This window comes from Bombina bombina, chromosome 2 (assembly GCF_027579735.1).
Source record: "Bombina bombina isolate aBomBom1 chromosome 2, aBomBom1.pri, whole genome shotgun sequence".
Taxonomy (NCBI): Eukaryota; Metazoa; Chordata; class Amphibia; order Anura; family Bombinatoridae; genus Bombina; species Bombina bombina.
Genome location: NC_069500.1, coordinates 1,317,237,749 through 1,317,263,943, shown reverse-complemented (window position 1 = coordinate 1,317,263,943; position 26,195 = coordinate 1,317,237,749). Strand labels below are relative to the sequence as shown.

General features: G+C 36.3%; 1 protein-coding gene across 1 annotated transcript in view; it reads right to left on the bottom strand.

Moving 5' to 3' along the window:
- The window catches only part of SORCS2 (sortilin related VPS10 domain containing receptor 2), a 1,789,666-nt gene that overhangs the window by 66,325 nt on the left and 1,697,146 nt on the right, over positions 1–26,195 (bottom strand). Inside the window, exons 22-23 of the mRNA XM_053704165.1 lie at positions 23,232–23,344; positions 15,841–15,966 (exon numbers count right to left, since the gene is read on the bottom strand). Coding sequence (XP_053560140.1) covers positions 15,841–15,966; positions 23,232–23,344 — 239 coding nt within the window. The remainder of the gene's footprint in view (positions 1–15,840; positions 15,967–23,231; positions 23,345–26,195) is intronic.

The following is a 26,195-nucleotide window of genomic DNA, read 5'->3' as shown; positions in this document are numbered from 1 at the left end:
TCTTGAGTTGAAGTTGCGGTGAATATGCTATACACTCCTTTTTTGGAGCCTAACGCAGCCATTCTGTGAACTCTAAATACCAGCGGTATTTAAAAGGTGCGGCCAGAAAAAAGCCAGCGTAGCTAACGCACCCCTTTGGCCGCAGAACTCTAAATCTAGGCGTTAGACTTTGAAGACTGCCTCTAATCTGAATGCATTTTGACCACTAGAGGGCCTTAGTTCATGTGTTTCATATAGATAACATTGAGATCATGCACGTGAAGTTACCCTGGTGTGAGCACTGAATGGATAAAATGCAAGTCTGTCAAAATAACTGAAATAAGGGGGCAGTCTGCAGAGGCTTAGGTACAAGCTAATTTCAGAGGTAACAAGTGTATTTCTATAACAGTGTTGGTTATGCAAAGCAGGATAATGGGTAATAAAGGGAATATCTTTCGGCCAGATTACGAGTTTTGCGGTAAGAGTGGTGTGGTGCTAACTTGCACATTATTGTCACCGCTCACTTACCTACAGCGCTGGTATTACAGGTTTTTATAAACCCGGCTTTAAAAGACAAGAAGTGAGCGTAGAGCAAAACTGGGCTCCATACCGCACTCTAATACCAGCGCTGCTTAAGTCAGCGGTGAGCTGGTTATACGTGCTCGTGCATGATTTCCCCATAGACATCAATGGGGAGAACCGGCTGAAAAAAAGCCTAACACCTGCAAAAAGCAGTGTAATGCTCAGTAACGCAGCCCCATTGATTCCTATGGGGAAACACATTTTATGTTTACACCTAACACCCTAACATGAACCCCGAGTCTAAAAATCCCTAATCTGCCATCGCCGAGACCTACATTATACATATTAACCCCTAATCTGCCGCTCCGGACATCGCTGCCACTATAATAAACATATTAACCCCTAAACCGCCGCACTCCCGCATCGCAAACACTAGTTAAATATTATTAACCCCTAATCTGCCGCACCTAGCATCGCTGACACTATACTAAAGTTATTAACCCTTAAACCTAAGTCTAACCCTAACCCTAACACCCCCTAACTTAAATATAATTAAATTAAATCTAAATCAAACCAACTATTAATAACTAAATAATACCTATTTAAAAATAAATACTTACCTATAAAATAAACCCTAAGCTAGCTACAATATAATTAATAGTTACATTGTATCAAGCTTAGGTTTTATTTGTATTTTACAGGGAAGTTTGTATTTATTTTAACTAGGTAGAATAGTTACTAAATAGTTATTAACTATTTAATAACTACCTAGCTAAAATAAATACAAACTTATCTGTAAAATAAAACCTAATCTGCCTTACACTAACACCTAACATTACACTACAATTAAATAAATTACCTAAATTAAATAAAATTACCTAAATTACCAAAACAAACAAACACTAAATTACACAAAATAAAAAACAAATTACAAGATATTTAAACTAATTATACCTAATCTAATAACCCACGAGTATAGTGTTTACGATGCGGGAGTGCAGCGGTTTAGGGATTAATATGTTTATTATAGTGGCGGCGATGTCCGGTGCGGTAGATTAGGGGTTAATAATTTTATTATAGTGTTTGCGATGCGGGAGGGCCTCGGTTTAGGGGTTAATAGGTAGTTTATGGGTGTTAGTGTACTTTTTAGCACTTTAGTTATGAGTTTTATGGTACAGCTTTGTAGCTTAAAACTCATAACTATCGTGACTGGATAGGCTGTACCGCTCACTTTTTGGCCTCCCAGGAAAAGCTAGTAATATCGGCGCTATGAAAATCCCATTGAAAAAAGACTTTACGTAATTTGCGTAAGTTGATTTGTGTAATGGCCAAAAAAAGTGTGCTGTGCCCCTAAACCTGCAAGACTCGTAATACCAGCAGTAGTGAAAAAGCAGCGTTATAACCTGATAAAGCTGCTTTTTCATTAAAACGCCAAACTCGTAATCTAGCCGTTTCTTTTTAAACAACAAAACTTCTGGTGTTGACTGTCACTTTAACTGTTTCCAAAACTAAAAAAGTTTTACAAAACACATCAAAAATAAATTACAAAGTACACTTACACTCATAATAACACTGTCTCATGAAAATTATTTAATGAAAATATTATACACAAAAGCTCAAAGTTATGAGATCTTTGGTGTTAGAAAAAAGTAACTTTAACATATAAATGTATACAGGTTGCCCTCGTTTTACAACGGTTCAATTTACACCGTTTCAGAATAACAACCTTTTTTTCCAGTCATGTGACTGCTATTGAAAAGCATTGAGAAGCAGTGCATTTATTAAAATAGCCAGTAGGTGGAGCTGTCTGCTTGTGCTGCAGCAAAGCCAAGCAAGCTGAAATTAATCAGTTTAACCAGAACTGAGCTATCAAGCAGATTTCAAAGGAACAAGATCTTCCTGTCTAAAAATCAGTCCAGATTGGAATGCATAGAAAGAACTGTTTGCAGAAAAATGCAAGTGAAGTCTGTGTTGTGTGGTTATTTTATTAGGTTTATAATGCTGTTTAGCAAATGTTTTTGTTCATTTAACTTAATTTAATAATATATTCTGTGTTGTGTGATTATTTTATTAGGTTTATAATGCTGTTAAGTATTTAAAGTCTTCATTTCAAAGCTTTAAAAATATTGTATTAGGTGTTACTTATGACAATTTTGAGAGGGACCTGGAACCTTATTCCCTCATTTCCCATTGACTTACATTATAAACTGGGTTTCAATTTACAACGGTTTTGATTTACAACCATTCCTTCTGGAACCCTACCCCGGCGTAAACTGAGGGCTACCTGTACAGATACATTTCTAAAGATGTATTTGTATGTATATACTATATGTTTAACTATGTGTTTATGGTAAATATTTGATGAACAAATGGAAAAAGTATGGCGCTAAACTACAGACTCATTGCCCACTCCAAATGATCTCCTTGCCAAAGAAAAAAATAAATATTCAAACACAGCGAGGATAGGTCCGACCAATCAAAGAATAAAGAGTTAAGCTTTAAAAATCAACAATTTAATATTCTAAAAAACATAAAATATAAAACAATTCTAAAAGATATATTTGTACATATATGGTGAAGCTTGATTCCTATAGCATAAAAACATCAGCAAGACCTTTTAGCAGATTAAATAGAAATACAGTAGTTTAGCGCTTTGAGGCTACCCAAACATAAAACATCAGCAGGACCTTTTAGCAGATTATATAGAAATACAGTAGTACTTTGAGGCTACCCAAACAGTGGAGGTGATCACTATAGTCCTGGGACGTCTCCCAATTAGACCGAAAGTAGAAATCGGACAATACACTCTATTGACCTGTAGGTACTTGGCCTTGTACTTCAAAGAGTGAAATATTGCTTTTTGTTTGGTAATAAGCCTAATATGGCTGGTGGATAATGTATTAGTGTATTCAGTACTTGACTGTATATCTTCGGTATGTGTAATATATTACCCTCCTGCTTGAGAGTCAGCTTGCCATGGCTAGTGGGAGTGAATACCTTACTGCACCTCTGTTATCTGTAGTTTGGTGCAGATGGTCTATCTTCCAAAGTTGGAAGCAGCCTCCTTGCTCCGGTGATTACTTCTTAATAGCAACTTCCACAATGACGTCACATGCCAAGTACCACCTTTCCGGCTGCAAAAATATATTGGACTAGATTCCTTACGCTTAATCCTGCTCTTTAGTACACAGTACACAGGATTGAATAACACCAATCTCAGGTGTTAAAGTGCAAAGAGTATCTCTTTTCTGTGTTGCGTTTGGCCAAATGATTCAATTCTCAAAGCGTCTACAAACAGCCTCAGAACATCTGAACATCATGCACTTTAACATCTGAGATTGGTGTTATTCTATCCTGTGTACTGTGTACTAAAGAGCAGGATTAAGCGTAAGGAATCTAGTCCAATATATTTTTGCAGGCGGACTCGCAACAGGTGGTATTTGGCGTGTGACGTCATCGTGGAAATCGCTATTGAGAAGTAATCACTGGAGCAAGGAGGCTGCTTTTACGGCTGTGCCCAACTTTGGAAGATAGACCATCTGCACAAAACTACGGATAACAGAGGTGCAGTAAGGTATTCACTCCCACTAGCCATGGCAGGCTGACTCTCAAGCAGGAGGGTAATATATTACACATACCGAAGATATACAGTCAAGTACTGACTACACTAATACATTATCCACCAGCCTTATTAGGCTTATTACCAAACAAAAAGCAATATTATTTCACTCTTTGAAGTACAAGGCCAAGTACCTACAGATCAATAGAGTGTATTGTCCGATTTCTACTTTCGGTCTAATTGGGAGACATCCCAGGACTATAGTGATCACCTCCACTATTTGAGTAGCCTCAATGAACTATTGTATTTCTATATAATCTGTTGATGTTTTATGTTTGTTTGATTATAAACAAAAAGAGTCCCAATGCACAGGGTGCATATATAAAAAAAGAGTTATTAAACAATTACACAAAGTAACAGTTTTTTTTTTAAAAGGAGAAAATATAACATAACTTAATACTGTACTAGTTTAGATATATGTGCCAAGGTAACTTGGCAAGGAAAGATGGTCACTTACACTGTTCCATGCAGCCTTCCATGAAGAATGACAATATTAATTTGCTGAAATCACAATTAAATACACTTGTTTCCTGAGGTAGGTTTTCTGACCAGGTCCATTCAAGAGTGGGCAACAATGGTAGCCATAAAAGCCCTGATTCCTGGGCTGAAGTTATTGAATAACTTATAACAGTTCACATACACTTATCGGCAATACCATTGGGACATCATGAGGGTTATTTTGATATCAAACATGACACATCTGTCATATTTTGTTATCCAGTACCATAAATGCTATTAAAGCATGTTTTAAGATATTCCAGAGTGTCACCTCTGATCGACCTCAGATTGGTGTCTTCCAAGGGACACTGTTTTCTGTTACCCTGTGCTGACATTTTTGACTCATAAAAATAACTCTCCTGAGAAGAGAAGATTGCACCTTGTATATGGTTCCCTAGATGTATGTAATAAAAACCATCCTTCACAAACCTTGCTATTTTTGATAGTTCTGATAAGAAGTTGTAAATAACAGACACAGAAATACAGGACACAAAAAGAAAAGAAAATTAACTGCTGACATTCTAAAATCATTAAGTCTTTATGACACTAAGTAACTTTGAAAATGTTTATAATGAACACTTGAACTTGAACCCTTTGCTGCTACATCCACAACTTGCCTTATTTGAAGCAGCCAATCAGGACTGGCTACTAAAGTAGAAACTGCTAACCACAGTCATTTTGTTAGGAAAGTTATCATAATGTTGCAGTTTCTACTCATATCTTCTATGCTGAAGCCAAATAGGGACATATATGTGGCAGAGTTAAGCTTCTGAAGTCTGCTCTCAGTTAAAAATATCTTGTAATGTATTTTTACTACACAAATTATTACAATTTCAAAAGTGCTTACTGTCCCCTTAATTTTATTTCCAATGTAATATAGAGACAATAACAGATGTCAGTGCAGGAGCTTAAGATTTTCTAATTTATTTCTATTATCAAATTTGCTTAATTCTCTTAGTATACAGTCGGCTAGATTACGAGTTTTGCGGTAAGAGCTGCTCGGTGCTAACTTACAAGTTATTTCCACCGCTCACCTCCCTATAGCGCTGCTATTACAGGTTTGCAAAAACCCGGCGTTAGCAGGCAATAAGTGAGCATAGAGCAAAATTGAGCTCCATACCGCACTCCAATACCAGCGTTACTTTGAGCTGGTTTTACTTGCTTGTGCACGATTTCCCGATAGACATCAATGGGGAGAACCGGCTAAAAAAAACACCTGCAATAAAGGAGCGTAAAGCTCCGTAAAGCAGCCGTATTGATTCCTATGGGGAAACAAAAGTTATGTTTACACCTAACACCCTAACATAAACCCCGAGTCTAAACACCCCTAATCTGCCGCCCCCAACATCACCGACACCTACAATATACTTATTAACCCCTAATCTGCCACCCCCGACACCGCCGCCACCTAACTACACTTATTAACCCCTAATCTGCGGCACCCAATGTCACCGCCACCCACCTACACTTATTAACCCCTAATCTTCCGCCCCCAACGTCGCCGCCACCTACATTACAGTTATTAACCCCTAATCTGCCGCCCCCAACATCGCCGCCGCCTACATTACAGTTATTAAACCCTAATATTCTGCCCCCAACGTTGCCGCCACCTACATTATAGTTATTAACCCCTAATCTTCCGCCCGCAACGTCGCCACCAATATACTAAAGTTATTAACCCCTAAGTCTATCCCTAACCCTAACACCACTAACTTGAATATAATGAAAATAAATCTAAATAAAATTACTATCATTGACTAAATTATTCCTATTGTAGCTATTTTAGGTTTTATTTTTTATTTTACAGGCAAGTTTGTATTTATTTTAACTAGGTAGAATAGTTATTAAATAGTTATTAACTATTTACTAGCTACCTAGTTAAAATTAATACAAATTTACCTGTAAAATAAAACCTAACCTGAGTTACACTAACACCTAACCTTACACTACAATTAAATAAATTACATTAATTAAATACAATTAACTAAATTACAACAACAAAAAAACACTAAATTACACAAAATAAAAAAGAAATGATCAAATATTTAAACTAATTACACCTAATCTAAAAGCCCTATCAAAATAAAAAAGCCCCCCCCAAATAAAAAAAAACCCCTAGCGACCGCACATCCATCCTCAATGAAGCGGCAGAAGTCTTCATCCAAGTCGGCAGAAGTCTTCATCTTCTGTCTTCATCCATCCGGCGCGGCTCCATCTTCAAGACATCCAGCGCGGAGCATCCTCATCTTTCCACGGCGACTGAAGAATGAAGGTTCTTTTAAGGGACGTCATCCAAGATGGCGTCCCTTTCCGATTGGCTGATAGAATTCTATCAGCCAATTGGAATGAAAGGTGAAAAAATCCTATTGGCTGATGCAATCAACCAATAGGATTGAGCTTCAATCCTATTCGCTGATCCAATCAGTCAATAGGTTTAAAGGGACAGTCTACACCAGAATTTTTATTGTTTTAAAAGATAGATAATCCCTTTATTACCCATTTCCCAGTTTTGCATAACTAACACATTTATAATAATATACTTTTAACCTCTGTGATTATCTTGTATCTAAGCCTCTGCAAACTGCCCCTTTTTTCAGTGCTTTTGACAGACTTGCAGTCTAGCCAATCAGTGCCTGCTCACAGATAACTTCTCGTGCACGAGCACAGTGTTATCTATATGAAATACGTGAACTAACACCCTCTAGTGGTGAAAAACTGTTAAAATGCAATCTAAAAGAGGTGGGCTTCAAGGTCTAAGAAATTAGCATATGAACCTCCAAGGTTAAGCTTTCAACTAAGAATACCAAGAGAATAAAGCAAAATTGGTGATAAAAGTAAATTGGAAAATTGTTTAAAATTACATGCTCTATCTGAATCATGAAAGTTTATTTTGGCCTAGACTGTCCCTTTAAGCTTGCATTCTATTGCCTGTTCCAATCAGCCAATAGGATTGAAGCTCAATCCTATTGGCTGATTGCATCAGCCATTAGGATTTTTTCACCTTTAACTCCGATTGGCTGATAGAATTCTATCAGCCAATCGGAATTCAAGGGATGCCATCGTGGATGACGTCCTTAAAGGAACCTTCATTCTTCAGTCGCCGTGGAAAGAAGAGGATGCTCCGTGCCGGATGTCTTGAAGATGGAGCCGCTCCACGCCGGATGGATGAAGATAGAAGATGCTGTCTGGATGAATACGTCTGCCGACTTGGATAAAGACTTCAGCCTGCATGGATGAAGACTTCTCCTGGCTTCGTTGAGGACTTCTTGCCACTTGGATGAAGACTTCTGCCGCTTTGTTGAGGATGGATGTCCGGTCTTTAAAAACTGTAAGTGGATTTTCAAAAACTGTAAGTGGATCTTCGGGGATTAGTGTTAGGTTTTTTTAAGGGTTTATTGGGTGGGTTTTATTTCTAGATTAGGGTTTGGGCCCATCCAAATGCCCTTTTCAGGGCAATGGTGTCAGGGTTTTTTCCATGTTGTTTGCCATGTGCTGCTGGCAGCCATTTTACTCACCTCTCTTCCTGACTATGGTGCATTGTGGGGGATGCCGCTCATTTCCTACACTTCCTTTTATGGCCAGACTGGTGTGCATCATTCTAGAAAAAGGGGGGTATCAACGGCACTGCTATGCAAGTATTTCTTTTATACTCAATATTTCTTTAACCCTGTATCGCTATTAGTGAAATCTGGGAACTATTCCCTTTCAAATTTAGTTAGCTCAGATAGGTGCTATGTAGTATTCAACATATGATGCATATAGTAGAGAGAGGCTCTAACTAGACAGACTACATGTATAGCACTCAAGGGGTTAATATTGGTTGCATCAATAAGTAATAAGAAGACTATTACATAAGGCAAATCAGAGTTGCTGATTATTGAGTGAGTGTATGTGCTCTACGTTAAAACATAACTTTTATTAGATCAAAAATAAATAAAATACTGGAAAATTGTTAAAAACACACTCAGATGCTAAAAAAATGTTGAACAGCCTGAATTACGGTAAATTCAATATAGTAAGGTAGGTAATATTGTTGTGCTTAATAACTACTTGAGTTAGATTGTATCAGCTTATTATATATTGATACAGTCTTTAGTAGAAAGATTTTTAACTCAAATAGTTTGTTGTAAGTAAAAGAACACTTTGTTTTATTTATTTATTGAGTTCTTTGTAAAGCTTCTTAAATTAATTATTAAACACAAGAGCCACTGAATGCTGTGGAGTTATAATAGGTCCATATAGCTCTGATATTCAGGTTTCACCCACTATTAGTTTATGTGGGTCTTATATCCTATGAGCTTGGAATAAGCTGATAGATGTGCAATGCACCCAGTTTAGAGCTACTAGTCACTTAGTATTCATGCATGGGGAATTAACCCCAGGCTTCAATAATGGAGTATCAGTCTAATGCTCACTAGTTTGATTAAATATTCAATACATATACACTTTGCAGGCTATTCCAGGTCGACTGGAAACTGTAGGTTTGTATATAATTCAAAGTATCAACAGTACCGCATACTTATTATGAACTTATGTATTAAGCGTAACAGTTGTGCACATATATATGGGAGCAGTAATCGTTTATTATATTAAAAGCTCAACATAGATACACATATATATAGGACCATTATCCGTTCGTGATACTGAAAGCTCAACATTGCTGATTTGATCTTTTTTATATACGCTGTGAGTATGTTATACCCGCTGTGTATATGATTAGATTAAAGCTCTTTGTTGTATCAGACCTTAACCGTTACTCGTTAAAGTTTAGTTAGTATGATTATATTGTTATAAAACATAGAGTTGTGAACAGTGGTTATAAATTTTTTAGCATTATCAACCAAAGATTAAACTTCCTTTCCAGTATTGAACTCAAATAGTGTTAGTATACAAGCCTCACTGACGTGTGGGTAGCTGTTTACCGGTACATGTGTTGACTCCTACCTATTGCCTAATAAAGCTATCTGCATATGGTCTGCAGTTAGCGTTGCTCATTATATAAAGCAACCGTGTGTATATCACTATCGTTTTAAATAAAAGTGAGCCCCATTTCCTAATGTTGAGCTTAAATTGAAAAATGAACTCCACTGCTAAGAGTTTAGCATATACGGTTAAATGCTAAGTTCAAAAAGCTAAGGCTCGATACCTACAATTACACCTTTTAAGTAAATCAAATCAGGTCTAACATTACAGCATTAAAGCATTCTGAGGCTAATCTAAAATACAGGAGCTCCAGGACTCCTCACCATATCCCTAACGTCCCTGACATGTTTCGCCCTAACGGCTTTTTCAAAGGGTGAGCGTGCCGCTCACTCACTGGTTCTTAAAGCTGCACTAGCCCCTCCTTTCTAATGACGTCATCCTCTGAATTTCCAATTACACTTGGTCTATTGGACCGTATTACAATGCATGGTTGAGTCTAATATGCTATCGTTCTAAGCCCTTGTCTGTATAATACAACTCAGATAGCTGCAAATCTATGTAGCAGGACACTTTTATCTTCTCTGCATTATGAGCGTGGTTAGTTAGAGAGAAAGAGGGGGGGAAAAAATCATACAAAGATGGTTCCCAGACCTTTATTCACTCAGACATCAAAAGTGCCTATATATATAATGTGATATTTACGTATCAATGTGTTATGTTCATTCTGTTTAATCTCCTCATCATTCCGAAGTTTTGAATTTCTAAGTTTGTGATGTGAAAAAGCTATTATGGTGTAATACATTATATATCCACAACATTAATTCCCCGTGTTTTATATTGTGTTTTAGGCTGGTTTGAGGAAAATGATAATAAAGTTAATAATATTTTCTACTCTGTGATCAGTTGTGTTTCTTATTACAAAGGAATGTGCTAAATTTTAACCATTGTTGGTGTGTAGTAAAAGTGTGTATTAAATTGTATGAACTTATATTTGTGCTAACCTCAAAATTCCTGTGATGCACAATTTAATGGTACCCTGTGTAGTTGGATGTAAAGCTAAAATATAGTGAAAGCCTGATGAATTAATTTTAAAACAATAGTGTAAATAATTTAATAAGGTGATAAAGTGAGGGTTACATTTGAAGTGACTTGGGGTTGATTAAATAATTCTATCCAATACTGTAGTATCTATATCCATGATGAACATTATTAATTTAAAAGATGATATAGAAGATTTGGTATTTTTATTGTAGATTTAATGATATCCAATAGTTCACAAGTCTGGTATTAATTTTGGATCTATAAGACCTTATTCCCTTTTCTTATATATCTTATATATATATTTGTATGGTGTGTATAAAATTTTATACAGATTTCTGATGTTTCCCAAACTTTATAATTGAGGTCTATTATTTTAGTGCTTAACTCTCTGTTTAACTAAGATTTGTGCAGACATCAAGGCAAAATAATTTTTAATGTTTAGAGAAATTGGGGTCCAATAGAGATATATATATGTGTCTTGTCATATGTGTTATAGTTTTAGTTAAAGGAAGGAGGAGAAGTTGTTGTTCTCATTAAGACCTGAGGGTTGAACTGAGTTCATTAAGAAAATCCATCTACTTTCAGCTTGTAGTAGTTTATTTTCCAGATTTCCACCTCTGATACTCAGTTTGATTTTTTGTAGCCCAAAACATTTCAGATCACTTTGTCTACAATTGTGTTTACTCATGAAATGTCTTGCCACTGAAGTTATTTGTTTTCCTGCTCGAAGGTCTTTTACTGCATTCTTTATGTTCCTAAGATGCTCTTGCAATCTTATTCTTATTTTCCTGGTGGACATGCCTATGTAAAATAGATTGCATGTACATTTTAGTGCATAAATTATCCCCTCTGTTTGGCAATTTATGTGTGAATTTATTACATGGCTTTTATTGAATCGGTCCTGAACTTTGTGTGTTTTTAACATAAAACAACATGATGAGCATGTACCACACTTGAAGGATCCTTTAGTAAATGCCGTTGTTGTTTTTTTGCTTTGTAGATGACTTGGGCTGATTAGATCTTTAAGATTGCTACTTCTCCTATAACCTGTTTGGTCTTTAGGTCCTAAAGTTTCCTTTAGGATAGGATCTGATAGTAGAATGTGCCAATTTTCTTGTAAGATGTTTCTGATTTTTGAACTTGCTGGATTGTATGTAGAGATGAATCTGATGTTGTCTTGTTTGGATTTTTGTTTTTTCTGTAGGAGCTCATTCCTATCTGTGCATTTTGCGCGATGTTCTGCTCTTTTTATTGCTCTTTTGCTGTATCCTCTGGCCATCAGTCTTGTTGTCAGTTCTTTTGCTCTTTTGTTATAGTTGGTATCTGAAGAGCAGTTTCTCCTCATTCTGAGGAATTCACCCACCGGTAGGGCTTGTATAGTGTTTGGCGCATGTGCGCTTGTACTGTGTAAAACACTATTTGTTGCTGTTGGTTTTCTGTGAACATCCATTGATAGTAGTCCTTCTGAGGTTTTACTAATCTCTAAATCCAGAAAGTTTATTTTCGTAAGGCTGGTTTCATGAGTTAATTTAATATTCAGCCCATTTTTGTTGAGGTTTTGGAGAAATAGATCTAACTCATTCTTAGTGCCCTCCCAAAGGAATAATATGTTATCTATGAACCGTATCCAGAGGGGAATTTTATCTAAGAAATGTGAATTTGTGTCAGAAAAGACATATTTTTGTTCCCACCAGCCTAGAAATAGATTGGCGTAGGTGGGAGCACAAGCAGTACCCATCGTGGTTCCTCTCTTTTGTAGAAAGAAACCATTATTAAAGGTGAAATAATTATGTTTTAGTACAAACTGTAGTAGGTGTAAAACAAACTCATCATGTAGCATGTCTTCCTCTGACCCCATGGTTAGAAACCATCTAACTGCTTCTAGGCCCAGTTCATGTTCGATACATGTATATAATGATTCCACATCTGCTGTCACCAACCATGTTTTGGGCGAGATGTGGATGTTTTCCAGTTGTGTTAATACATCTGTGGTATCTTGAACATAAGATGTAATTTGTGTTAGATAGTTTCTCAGTCTGTAGTCTACAAATTGACTTGCTTTTTCAGTAAGACTATTTATCCCTGAAACAATTGGTCGGCCCGGGGGTGATGTTGATTTTTGTGTATTTTAGGGATTAGATAAAAAGTGGCTACTCCACGTGAGACAGGATGCAATCTCAGAATTGTGATGTCATCACTTATTATTTAAAGGGCCTCTGTTCAGTATGCTTTGCCTTTGCGTTGTCTCAGACCTGTTTGTGAGAGTTCCTGTGTATTACCTGGCTGCCTGACGTCCTTCCTGGTTCCTGATCCCTGGCTTGTTCCTGACTCTGCTGTTTTCCTTGTTCCTGATTCTGACTATTCGCTTTGGCTCCTGACTCGGCTCGTCTGATTACCAGCTATGGTTTTGACTCGTGGCTTGTTATTTGACTTGTGGACTTTTTATTATTTTTTGCTATGAATAAAGGTGTGATTATTTTTGCACTTCTCATCTCAGTCTGATTCCTGGCACCCTGACAAATGGGGAGCTTAGGTTTTTTTTAGATAGGTTTTTATTTGGGGGGTTTGGTTGTGTGGGTGGTGGGTTTTACTGTTGGGGTTTGTTTTTATTTTATTTTTTACAGGTAAAAGAGCTGATTTCTTTGAGGCAATGCTACGCAAAAGGCCCTTTTAAGGGCTATTAGCAGTTTAGTTTAGGCTAGGGTTTTTTTTTGGGGGGGGGGGGGCTTTTTTATTTTGATAGGGCTATTAAATTAGGTGTAATTAGTTTAAATATTTGATCATTTCGTTTTTATTTTGTGTAATTTAGTGTTTGTTTTTTTGTAATTTGGTTAATTGTATTTAATGTAATTTATTTAATTGTAGTGTAAGGTTAAGTGTTAGTGTAACTCAGGTTAGGTTTTATTTTACAGGTAAATTTGTATTTATTTTAACTAGGTAGTTAGTAAATAGGTAATAACTATTTACTAACTAGTCTACCTAGTTAAAATAAATACAAACTTGCCTGTGAAATAAAAACAAAACCTAAGATAGATACAATGTAACTATTAGTTATATTGTAGCTAGCTTAGGTTTTATTTCACAGGTAAGTATTTAGTTTTGAATAGGAATTATTTAGTTATTAATAGTAGGTTTTATTTAGATTTATTTTAATTATCTTTAAGTTAGGGGTGTTAGGGTTAGACTTAGGTTTAGGGGTTAATATGTTTATTCTAGTGGCGGCAATGTCCGGAGCGGCAGATTAGGGGTTAATAATTTTATTTTAATGTTTGCGATGCGGGAGGGCCTCGGGTTAGGGGTTAATAGGTAGTTTATGGGTGTTAGTGTACTTTTTAACACTTTAGTTATGAGCTTTATGTTATGGCGTTGTAGCATAAAACCCATAACTACTGACTTTCAGTTTACAGTATGGATCTTGACGGTATAGGCTGTACCGCTCACTTTTGGCCTCCCAGGCAGACTCGTAATACCGGCGCAAAGTAAGTCCCATTGAAAAATGACTTTTGGAAAACTGCGGTGGTTACGTTGTGTTACGGCCAAAAAAGTGTGCGGTACACCTAAACCTGCAAGACTCGTAATACCAGCTGCAGTGAAAAAGAGCCTTAAAGCTGCTTTTTCACTCATACCGCAAAACTCGTAATCTAGCCGTTTGTTAATTGAGCAGCAATGCATTACCGGGAGCTAGATGAACACATTCCTTGAGCCAATAACATGAGGCAGGGGCAAAACTAATCCTTGCTGGGCCCCAGGGCAAAGGCTGTTGAAGGGCACCTATTTCAACAGCACCTTGGCTGTTTGCAATCAGTAGAGGCTAAGCTGGCAGTCACATAGGAGAAATAGTTGCTGCTTATTTATCAATGTAAGTGATCCCCACCCTTTAAATAATCTGTGCAAGGGATACATGCAGCTTTCCAGTACAAATATGGAGGTAAGTTTTTTTGTACAGTAACACTGTGGTGGCCATCTTGAAAACCCTGCCAGAATATTTTAAAGCAAATCCATACACTTTCCTTTATCTGTAAACCTGGTTTGCAGTGGGGGGTACCCATAGGGACTAGACATGATGCAGGTAGAGTAATGCCACTACTGGTTGCAGGGCCCATATGGGCCCCTTAGAGGTGTGGGCCCAATCTTAATTGAGACCTCTGAGACCCATGTAGTTACGCTCCTGACAAGAGGTAAATATGTTCAGCAAACAATTAGCAGCTAGCTCCCAGTTGTGCATTGTTGCTCCTGAGCCTACATAGCTGTATTTTTCAAAAAAAGGTACAAAGAGAACAAAACAAATTAGATGACAGAAGTAAATTAGAAAGTTGTTTAAAATTGTATTCTCTATCTGAATAATGAAATACAAGTTTGGGGTTTCATATTTGTATTGTTTTTCAGGAGGGAACGATTTTGAGCTTCATGGGTATTAACAGCAGAAGTAGTTTTGGGATTGTGATTGTAAGTGCACACTGACAATACGGTCCTAGATTCAGAAATCGTTATGTGCTAAAAACAAGTGCAAAATTGTGATCAACCCCATTGTTATAAGCACTGCTACTATAAAGTACTCAAAGCCCGTGCACATTCCCAGGCCTACCTCAGTATGCTCTTTAGGAAAGGTGCTATGTCTTAGAAAATGAAAGCAGAAAAAAAAGATACATTTGATAAGATAACGTTTTTTTAAAATGGTACACTATAAACCATGAAACATAAATTCAAGGGACAGATTTAAACAAAGCTCTCAAGCAACCTCCAGGATTGCCACAGGTTGGGAGGTCTGATCCACTGCCTGCCCTACAGCCATAAATTGCCTCGGTTTTAAGGTATTATACCTGCTCCACCCACAGATCACCTGGGCTGGTCAACATACCTCCCAGACATACCCACAATCCTGTCCATGATCGATACTTGACTCCGCCCCTATCTATATAGCCTCACCCACAAAATGGGTACAGGCCCTTTTAAACCTGGTGAAAATATTGGGAGGTATGAATACATAAATTGTGGCATAGATCAAGCAATCACTGTGCAGCTTGTTGCCTGGTGAGAGCTCCAAATTCTGAATAATACCCTGCAGCCTCTCTGGGGAAAAAACTATTTTTATGTGAAAAAGAAAATTACACGAAAAACAGGCAACATAAATATCCAGCATATTTGTTAATATATATTTAATGGGAACAAAGTGTTTAACATTTCTATACATGTAAAGATTCTAATACATTTAAGAACAAAATATGACAAAAACATAAACAAAATCTCTTTGAATTTACCTTATCATTTGGAACATTTCGTTTCCTTTTCACTTGGTTTGTGGGGGGAAGTATATACAAATCAGCTGTGGTTGGTAGTCCTGGTTTTACAACTGTCACAAGGGTTGGTTCAGGTATATTTGTTTCCTATAAAAAGCCAGTGGTGTTAATGTTCTTACACAAATAAATGTAAACGTAAATCTTATTATTTCATATTAACAGAATATCAGTTAGAAGTTGATGTAGAAAGGTAGAGTTATATTAACTAGGTTAAATATAATTTACAAAAAGAAAATAAATTAAATGCATAAAATAACATTTAAATAAAATGTTATTGTATGATCTATCTTAATCATGAAAGAAATATGTTTGGTTTCATACATACTAATCATAGATTGATGCCCATGACTGTTAAAATAAAATATTCACATAAATGATACAACATTGCGCACTGGCATTTACTAATTATTTTTTTGTTATACAATTGAACTTCTGACTTTTCATAAAATGAATAGATTAGATAAATTAAGGAAGGGTAGTAATATAATATATATTAATAAATTAGAGACCTCCAAGTATATTAGAGTGAAATGAAAGTCAAAATAAAATGTTTATGATTCAGATTGAGCATGACATTAAAAACAAAAATCAATTTTAGTACTATTATCAAATTTACTTTATTTGCTTGGTATCTGTTGTTGTAAAGCATACCTAGGTATGCTCAGGTGTGTGCATTTATCTTGAGCACTATATGGCAGCATTGTTTAGAAAAGTGTATATAATATTGTTACAAAAATTGCTGCTAATACTTCTGCAATGTTGTGTTCTAGACACGTGGATGCTTCTGAGCCTATTTAGGTATGCTCTTCAACAAAGGATACCAAGAAAATGAAGCAAATTTGATAACAGAAGTAAACTGGATTTTTTTTCTTTTTGTATACTTAATTTAAATCATGAAAGTTAATTTTGGTTTAAATGTCCCTTTAAAGGATTTAAAGGGACACTAAACATTCCTTTTTTTGCCATATATCATTTAGCTTGCAGTGCAAACATGGTCTGTGAGCAGCGTAAATAAACTTTTAAATCCCTGTGGATGATAATTTACCTCCCCCTCCATGCCTGAACGTAGCTTGAGGAAAGCAGTTTTTTATACTTTAGAGGCGTTGGTAGAACAATCACCCTGAAGCTGAACCACCCCTTTTCCCTCCATAGTGAAATCGAAACAGTACTCTCCAGTAGGCTTGTGCATTTGCTTTCTTCAGATGTGTATTTGTAATGAAAATAGGTATATTCGTTTTGTTATTGCAAAATGAATATCCGAGCAAATGCACTAACCAAATTTAAAGAAAACAAATATTTACTAACGAAATTTGCTATAATACTTTTGTTTCCTTTACATCACTTTAAAGGTAAAATACATATAGCGCGCCCCACACCTCCTATTAATGTGGCCCTGGGCTCTGTAAGGAAGAGTCATGATTATCGCGGCTCTCCAGCGCGCTATAGGTAAGTAGGTAAGTATAAGTGAACATTTTCACCTGTAGCAAAGGAAGATTTACATTTGTTTTAACAAAGACATGTTCCACGTATATTCAGTTTTCCTTTTGTGTTAACGAAATGAATATTGAATAGTGCAACAAACAAACAGTAGCGTCACTAGGGTTGGCGTCAACCGGTGCCGTAAGTTATGGTGTCATCCCCCCGACCCCCCAGAAAGCAGCCACACACAAACACAAAAACACAGGCACACACACATACACACACTCAGAAACACTTTAAAACACACTCAGATACACACACAAAAACACACACAAACACACTCTGACACACACACACACATAAACACTTAGACACACACACAAAAACACTCAGGCACACACACACACACAGAAACACTCAGGCACACACACACAAAAACACTCAGACACACACACACAAAAACACTCAGACACACACACACAAAAACACTCAGACACACACACACAAAAACACTCAGACACACACACACAAAAACACTCAGACACACACACACAAAAACACTCAGACACACACACACAAAAACACTCAGACACACACACATACAAAATATGTAAACTGCACTGCTTTAATTATAAAGCTCATGCCTAGAGCTGCTCCCTGGGTCAGCAGAGCATCAAATGAAAGATAAACAGAACACTCTAAAATAAATCACTGAAAAAAAGGTTTAGGCGCAAACTATAAAAATTCTGCTCTCTGACTCTGTTCCAAGTCTGTCAGTGCACAGCCCCGGGCCGCGTGCCTACCGCTTCTTCTGGCCAATCACCACTGCACTCTGCCCACCCCCAGACCCCCGCCCTTACCTCCTACCTCTTCAGTGTGCACTTAGTGTACCGTAACCATACCGGTCTGGTGGGCATCATACATGGCTCCTTCACTTTAGAGACAGTGTCAGACAGTCATGCGGTCAGGTGCCAGGCATCCCCATCACGATTTCCCGGTTCCCGTTTAGAGAGACAGCACAGCAGTGAGTGACTCCACTGCTCCACACATCACTGAGCAGTGAGCACAGATAGGCAGGCAGGTTTAGGCTAGCAGCGCAACTTCGCAAGCCCCACGGCACGCCCACAACATTCATAGTGAAATTGGGCAGGGGAGGAGCAAAGTACAAACAAGCAAAAGCAGCCGGGAAAACTATTTGTGGACATTGCAGCGCTGGCTCAAGGGGCAAAAAAAATTAAGTGTGTCTACAACTTCCCCAGTCCCACTAATGTTCACAAATGCTGGCACCTCTAATCCTCTAATAAAAAAAATCTATGCATTTCTACATGGTATTTCTTTGAATTTCAATAAAATTAAAAAAAAATTAATAATAATAATTTTCTCTTCATTTTTATGAAGAGGAGATAAACTAGCACTCATGGGAGGGGATAACATTGTCATTGGGAGACTTACAGATACACAGGGCTAGATTACGAGTGGAGTGTTATTTTGTGCTCTCCCTCACGCGTTAACTTTGCTAGACGGAGGATATTTGTGCATCAGGTTGTGCTCAAATTACATTGAAAGTAAAAAGTTAGCATGCGAGATAAACCTGATGTGCGCTAACCTAATATTGTGTCAGGGTGCCAGGAATCAGACTGAGATGAGAAGTGCAAAAATAATCACACCTATATTAATATCAAAAAATAATAAAAAGTCCACAAGTCAAATAACAAGCCAAGAGTCAGAGCCAGAGCTGGTAGTCAGACGAGCAGAGTCAGGAGCCAAAGCGAGTAGTCAGACGAGCCGAGTCATGAACCAGGAGGGACGTCAGACAGCCAGGTAATACACAGGAACTCACAAACAGGTCTGAGACAACGCAAGGGCAAAGCATACTGAACAGAGGCCCTTTAAATAATAAATAATGACATCACAATTCTGAGACTGCAACCTGTCTCACATGGATGATGTACAACAGTCTGGCCATAAGAGGGCGTGCAGGAAATGAGCAGCATCACACACTCTGCACCAGATTCAGCAAGAAAAGGTAAGCAAAATGGCTGCCAACAGCACATGGCAATCAAAGCAGGGAAAAAACCCTGACATATTGCGACCATTAGCTTCTTCTCCCCATTTAATTCAATGGAGAGAGCAAACTGACAATAACTAACACCTATACTTGCACTTACCCCAAGGGAGCCATTAATAGTTCTTCACATACAGAACAATGTACTTTTTAGTATAAATACATATTTCTATATCTATCTATCTATCTATCTATCTATCTATCTATCTATCTATCCCTATAGCTGTATATCAATTCCTATATATATATATATATATATATATAGGTATAGATATCTATTTTACATTAACATTATCATATATATATATATATATATATATATATGTATATGTGTGTGTGTGTATATATATATATATATATATATATATATATAGTTAACATTAAAAATTTCATTATTTTTTATGTAAAGAACATGTCAAATATGCTTATCGTGCATCAGGGTTTCACGATTTAGGACTAACGCGGTCAGGTTAGCGCAAAGGAATAATTGCTAACTTTAATGTGCAATATTGAATTATTACATATAAAATATAAAAAAATATTAATAAAAATGATTAAAATGATTATACATACTATATACACTTTACTGCTGAAGTTTACTAATCTCTCCATTCCTTAGTGATTCAGCTTCAGAGAATAAAATAAAATGAGTCAGGAAAGACTAGAGAGAATACAGAGGGGCTTTAGTGAATCTTGCTTAATATATTTTGGCTATCTCTAGCATATAAGGGGTTAAATTATATAAAAAAGAGAGACACACGCTATAATTGTTGAGTGAAATGTACAGCAGGAAAGTATAAAGTTACTGCTTTGGAATCATGAGGGGTCTTTTTGGATAGGATTATATATTAGTTTTGGCAATAAAATACAAAAGATCTGTAAATGAGATTTTGCAGAAGGGTAGCATTCTAAAATCAAATTCCTAAATAAACTATTTTTTTCTAACAATTTTAATTTAGTGTTATTTGACAAGAGATGTAGATATAAATCATACTGTTTTCTGGGTGCAACTAAATCCTCAAACCTCAAACTCCCAGGAGAGTGGTAAAATAATCCTGGTTTATGTAAATAAATATAATATATACTATAAGAATATACTATGAGATGTGCACTCTCATTTAAAAAAATCTAATAATACTACAAAATGTATTTTGAAATGTATTAAAAGCATCAATCATAGACAAGCGAATAAAAGTCAATATATCTGTGTTTTTGCAGACATTTAAAATCAAAATACATATTTTTCTTTTATAAATTTAAAGAGCAAGATTTAAGTATAATAAACGTTTAATTTATCTGAGGCCTTTAGATTTTACTTAGTTTAATGCAGTACAAGAAATAGTATTATCTTATGTTTATTTGTAAGTTGCATTTATATTCAGCATAGTTAAAGGACCATCAAACACAGTGAAATGTCATAATCACTAAGTGCATAATAAAAAGACAATGCAATAATACTTAGTCTTAAATGAACAGTAGATATGTTTCTGAGAAATGTCAAGATGTATTACAATTTGCCAGCCTCCTGTATCATGTGACAGTCATCAGCCAATCACAGACTCATATACGTATACACTGTAAATTCTTGCATATGCGCTGTAAGAGCTGGTGTTTTTAGAAAGTGTGCATATAAAACTGAAGTAAACTGGAAAATCTCCTAAAATCACATGGTCTATCTAAATCATAAACGTTTAATATTGACTTTAGTCTCCCTTTAAATGGACATGAAATACATGTTGTATGTTGCCTATATCAGCTATTTAATTTGCAGAATTCTGAAAACCTAGGTTACAGAATTTATATTTGGGTCTCTATAGGGAAAATGAGGGTTAGTACAATTTTGTTTACACAAAAGCAAGAGGTGTTTAATGTCTTTTTAAAAGAACATTCCATCCCAAACTATTCTGAGCCTCTTTAACCCAGGATAGTATCCTAAACAAGTTTAGCATTTTTTTTAATACAGTAAGACTGTCATGGGAGCTCACTTGTATGGCTGTCTTGGAGTATTCTAAGCTTCAATTTGATGCATACTTTTCAGCAGTAAGTAAGCAAACGTAAGCATAAACATTTATATTTAAATATTTGCTGCCATCGTTGCGCTGCTTACCCACTTCGCTGCGCAAGGTTCTGATGCCGCCCCTGATGGCATCAGAACGAGGCTCCCATTGGAGCCCATGGAAGCGCGCTGTTGTGAGCACAATGCTTCCCAGCAATGCAAACGCGAGGTCATATTCGCATTGCTGAAGACTTGTAATACCACTTTTTCAGAATTGGGGTTGTATATACATTATCTATAGGAATAGATATGCAAGTATAGTTATATACAGATATATGTATTTAAAGGGATTTTAAAACCACATTTTTTCTTTAATGATTCAGATAGACCATGCAATTTTAAGCAACTTTCTAATTTACTCCTATTATCAATTTTTCTTCTTTCTCTTGGTTTCTTTATTTGAAAAGCATAAATGTAAGCTTAGGAGCCGGCCCATTTTTGGCTCAGAACCTGGGTTATGCTTGCTTATTGCTGGCTAAATGTAGCCACCAATAAGCAAGCGCTATCCAGGGTGCTGAACCTAAAATGGACTGGCTCCTAAGCTTTACATTCCTGCTTTTCAAATAAAGATAAAGATCATGAAAGAAAATATTTGGGTTTAGTAACCCTTTAAGATTAAATAGAACATATTCTTCTATGTGAAGAATGCTGGAATGTAAAATATTAATATTTCATGTTGGGTTTAGAGCTTTTGATATACACAGTCAAGTTAGCGCGCAACTAGGTTTTTTCTTTCTGTTTTCACACTCAATTATTTTTTACTTTTTACTATCAACTTGTAATATGAGTGCAACCCAAAGCGTGCAAAAAGCCTCCATTTAGCGAAGTTATCACTCAAGAGGGAGCGCTAAATAACTCTCCAGTCGTAATCTAGCACTTAACAATTGTGGTTTCAAAGAGCAAAAATTGCTATTTTGCATACAAAAATAAACCTAAAAGAGCAATTTATCATACATTTTATACAAAGCAGCTGGTATAACAAATCACTGCAAACACATTAAGTGAAAACCAAGCGGACTCTCAAACACTTGTGCTTCTTAGTGAAATTAAAGTACTCTCATTTGTCATTAAAGTATAATGAATGCGTGGCCATTATATAAAACTGACGAAATATTGAAGTACAGCCTTTACCTTCAGAACATCCTAATGGTTTATTACAGAGATTAATGTCAATTTATTTACATAAAATAAACAAATTTATTTGTGTTGTATTTAATACAGATCCTTTTAAGAAGTAATGTTTCATTAAAACAAATTGTTTCTTTTATATGCTCATACCAAGTGACTCCATTTAAGAAATGCTGGGCGTACAAGGGCAGATAACGTCGAGCCTGGCATCACGGTTAGTGGTCAGCAATATGCTAATTGTACACGAGCAGGGGCTGTCAATCACACAATTTAGACAAATCTACGGAGATTACAAACCACCAGTTTAGAGCTGGCATACAGGTTTAGTCTGATGACCACTGCTTCTAAAATATCGGCTGCCTGCTCACTCATGCTAGCCAGAAGCGCTCCAAAGCTAAATCTGCCACTTCTTGAATGTCTATATTTATTTCTCATTTATACTATTTTAGTACGTTCTTTATAGATCCAATATTTTTCACATATAGAAGTATTGCTATCTTTATTTTTTATTATTGTAATGGACCATAGAGAGTAAATACGTTAATCTAGACAACTGTTTTGCAGTATTTGCTTTTATTCCTCTGATTTTTTAAAGTGCTTTTAAGGAACATCCTGCTATATCAATAATGACTTAATGACCTCTATGGAGAAGTGATGTACACTGCCCCTAAATTATTCACTCACCTTTGCTATAATTCGAGTCACAGTTTGACCTATGTCTTCTCTCCACTCGGGCACATTCGGATTATACATATCTAAGTGCTTGGTGAACTTCAACGAAATAACTTGGAATTCATCTGTAAAAAAAATATATATATATATATGTAATGAATTTTTCAGAGCCACATGATAAAACATTGTCACCTCCACCATGAACCTTTTCCTATAAAGGTTCCAGGCACCTAGCCTTGCCCCTGGACCGTCATGTTTATGTCACCCTTGATCCATTCAAATTACACCTTGACTCTGTCCCTGGCCTGCCATGATTTTAGCCTGTGTTGTCATGGCTCCTCCCACAGATCTCCCTAACTTAGTTCCAATCCTCCTGATCCTGAATGCAATATGATAAAATGATTGTAAAATATGTATTAGAATAACTTTTTTTCTTACTTGGACAACAAGCAAAATAGAAGGAAATAGTAGGCAAAATCATATATCTCTCAAATTTTTGCACAAAGGCAAGTATTATTTAAACAGATATGAAATCCAAACAATTTCTTTCATAATTCAGATGGAGTATACAATTTACTTCTATTATTAAATTGACTTTGTTCAAATGGTATTCTTTGTTGTAGAAAATAGCTAGGTAGGCAGTGAGCCTGTGTCTGGAACACTCTATGTCAGCAGGAAATCTTTTGAGCACTAGATGGCAGCAGTGTTTGCACAATGTATAACATTGCTAAAAGTATTCTTTAAGTCAAAGGATACCAAGAAAATGAAGCAAATTTAAAAACAGAATAAAATTGAGCACTCTCTCTGAATCATGAAATAAAAAAATGGATTTCATGTCCCTTTGAACAACTCTTGCTTTTGTGTAAAACTGTGCTTTTCCCCACGCTCCCTAGATTAGCCAATCTGCTAGGTTTTCAAAATGCTTCAAAATGCCAAAAACAGCTATTTGATCTGTGGCATATGCAGGTTACAGAATTTGCTTTTTTGAATCCATAGTGAAAGTGTGACACATTTTTAAAACAAAAGAGGTGTATATTATGTATAATGTCCTTTTAACAAAATGAAAATAGAAAATTACAACCATTCTCTGAAATGAAATTAAGCAACTATGTGTGTTACATATAGTGTTAAAGGGACAGTATACTGTAAACATGTTTTTCCCTTAATGTGTTTCTAAATACTTTTTTTTACCAGCTGCACAGTATAAAATGTATGAGATTTGCTTTTTTTAAGGCTTATTTGTGTATATGAATTAGCTGATTTTCGCCTAGATTACGAGTCTTGCGTTAGCCTTAAAAAGCAGCATTGAAGGGTCCCAACGATGCTTTTTAACGCCCGCTGGTATTACGAGTCTGGCAGGTACAGGTGTACCGCTCACTTTTTTTACGCAATTTTAGCATACCGCAAATCCCCTTACGTCAATTGCGTATCCTATCTTTTTAATGGGATTATCCTAAAGTAGGTATTACGATTGCTGGAAAAAGTGAGCGGTAGACCCTCTCCTGTCCAGACTCCTACCGCATTTAAAAGTCAGTAGTTCGCCACCACTTTAATAAATATATTAACCCCTAAACCGCCACACTCCCGCCTCGCAAACACTAGTTAATTTTTATTAACCCCTAATCTGCCGTCCCTAACATCGCTGACACCTACCTACATTTATTAACCCCTAATCTGCCACCCCAATGTCGTTGGCGTATATTAAATGTATTAAGCCCTAAATCTAAACCTAACCCTGACACCCCCCTAGCTTAAATATAATTTTAAAATATCTAAATAAAATAACTTCAATTAAATAAATTATTCCTATTTAAAACTAAATACTTACCTATAAAATAAACCATAAGCTAGCTACAACATAACTAATAATTACATTTGTATCTAGCTTAGGGTTTATATTTATTTTACAGTCAACTTTGTATTTATTTTAACTAGGTAGAATAGTTAATAAATAGTTATTAACTATTTAATAACTTCCTAGTTAAAATAAAGACAAATTTACCTGTAAAATAAATCCTAACCTAAGTTACAATTACACCTAACACTACACTATCATTAAATTAATTACCTAAACTACCTACAATTAATTACAATTAAATTAAATAAACTAAAGTACGAAAAACAACAAACACTAAATTACAGAAAATAAAAAAATAATTAAATTTTTTTTAAACTAAGTACACCTACTATAATCCCCCTAATAAAATAAAAAGCCCCCCAAAATAATAAAAAATCCCTACCCTATACTAAATTACAAATAGCCCTTAAAAGGGCTTTTTGCGGGGCATTGCCCCAAAGTAATCAGCTCTTTTACCTGTACAAAAAAAGACAATACCCTCCCCAACATTAAAACCCACCACCCACACACCCAATCCTACTCTAAAACCCACCCAATCCCCCCTTAATAAAACCTAACACTAACCCCTTGAAGAAGACCCTACCTTGAGCCGTCTTCACCCAGCCGGGCACAAGTGGACCTCCAGAGGGGCAGAAGTTTTCATCCGATCCGGGCAGAAGAGGACCTCCAGACTGGCAGAACTCTTCATCCAGGCGGCATCTTCTATCTTCATCCATCCGGAGCAGAGCGGGTCCATCTTCAATCCAGCCGACGCGGAGCATCCTCTTCAAACGAAGTCCAAGCTAAGAATGAAGGTTCCTTTAAATTACGTCATCCAAGATGGCGTCCCTTGAATTCCGATTGGCTGATAGGATTCTATTAGCCAATCGGAATTAAGGTAGGAAAAATCCTATTGGCTGATGCAATCAGCCAATAGGATTGAAGTTCAATCCTATTGGCTGATCCAATCAGCAATAAGGATTGAGCTTGCATTCTATTGGCTGTTCCAATCAGCCAATAGAATGCCAGCTCAATCCTATCGGCTGATTGGATCAGCCAATAGGATTTTTCCTACCTTAATTCCGATTGGCTGATAGAATCCTATCAGCCAATCGGAATTCAAGGGACACCATCTTGGA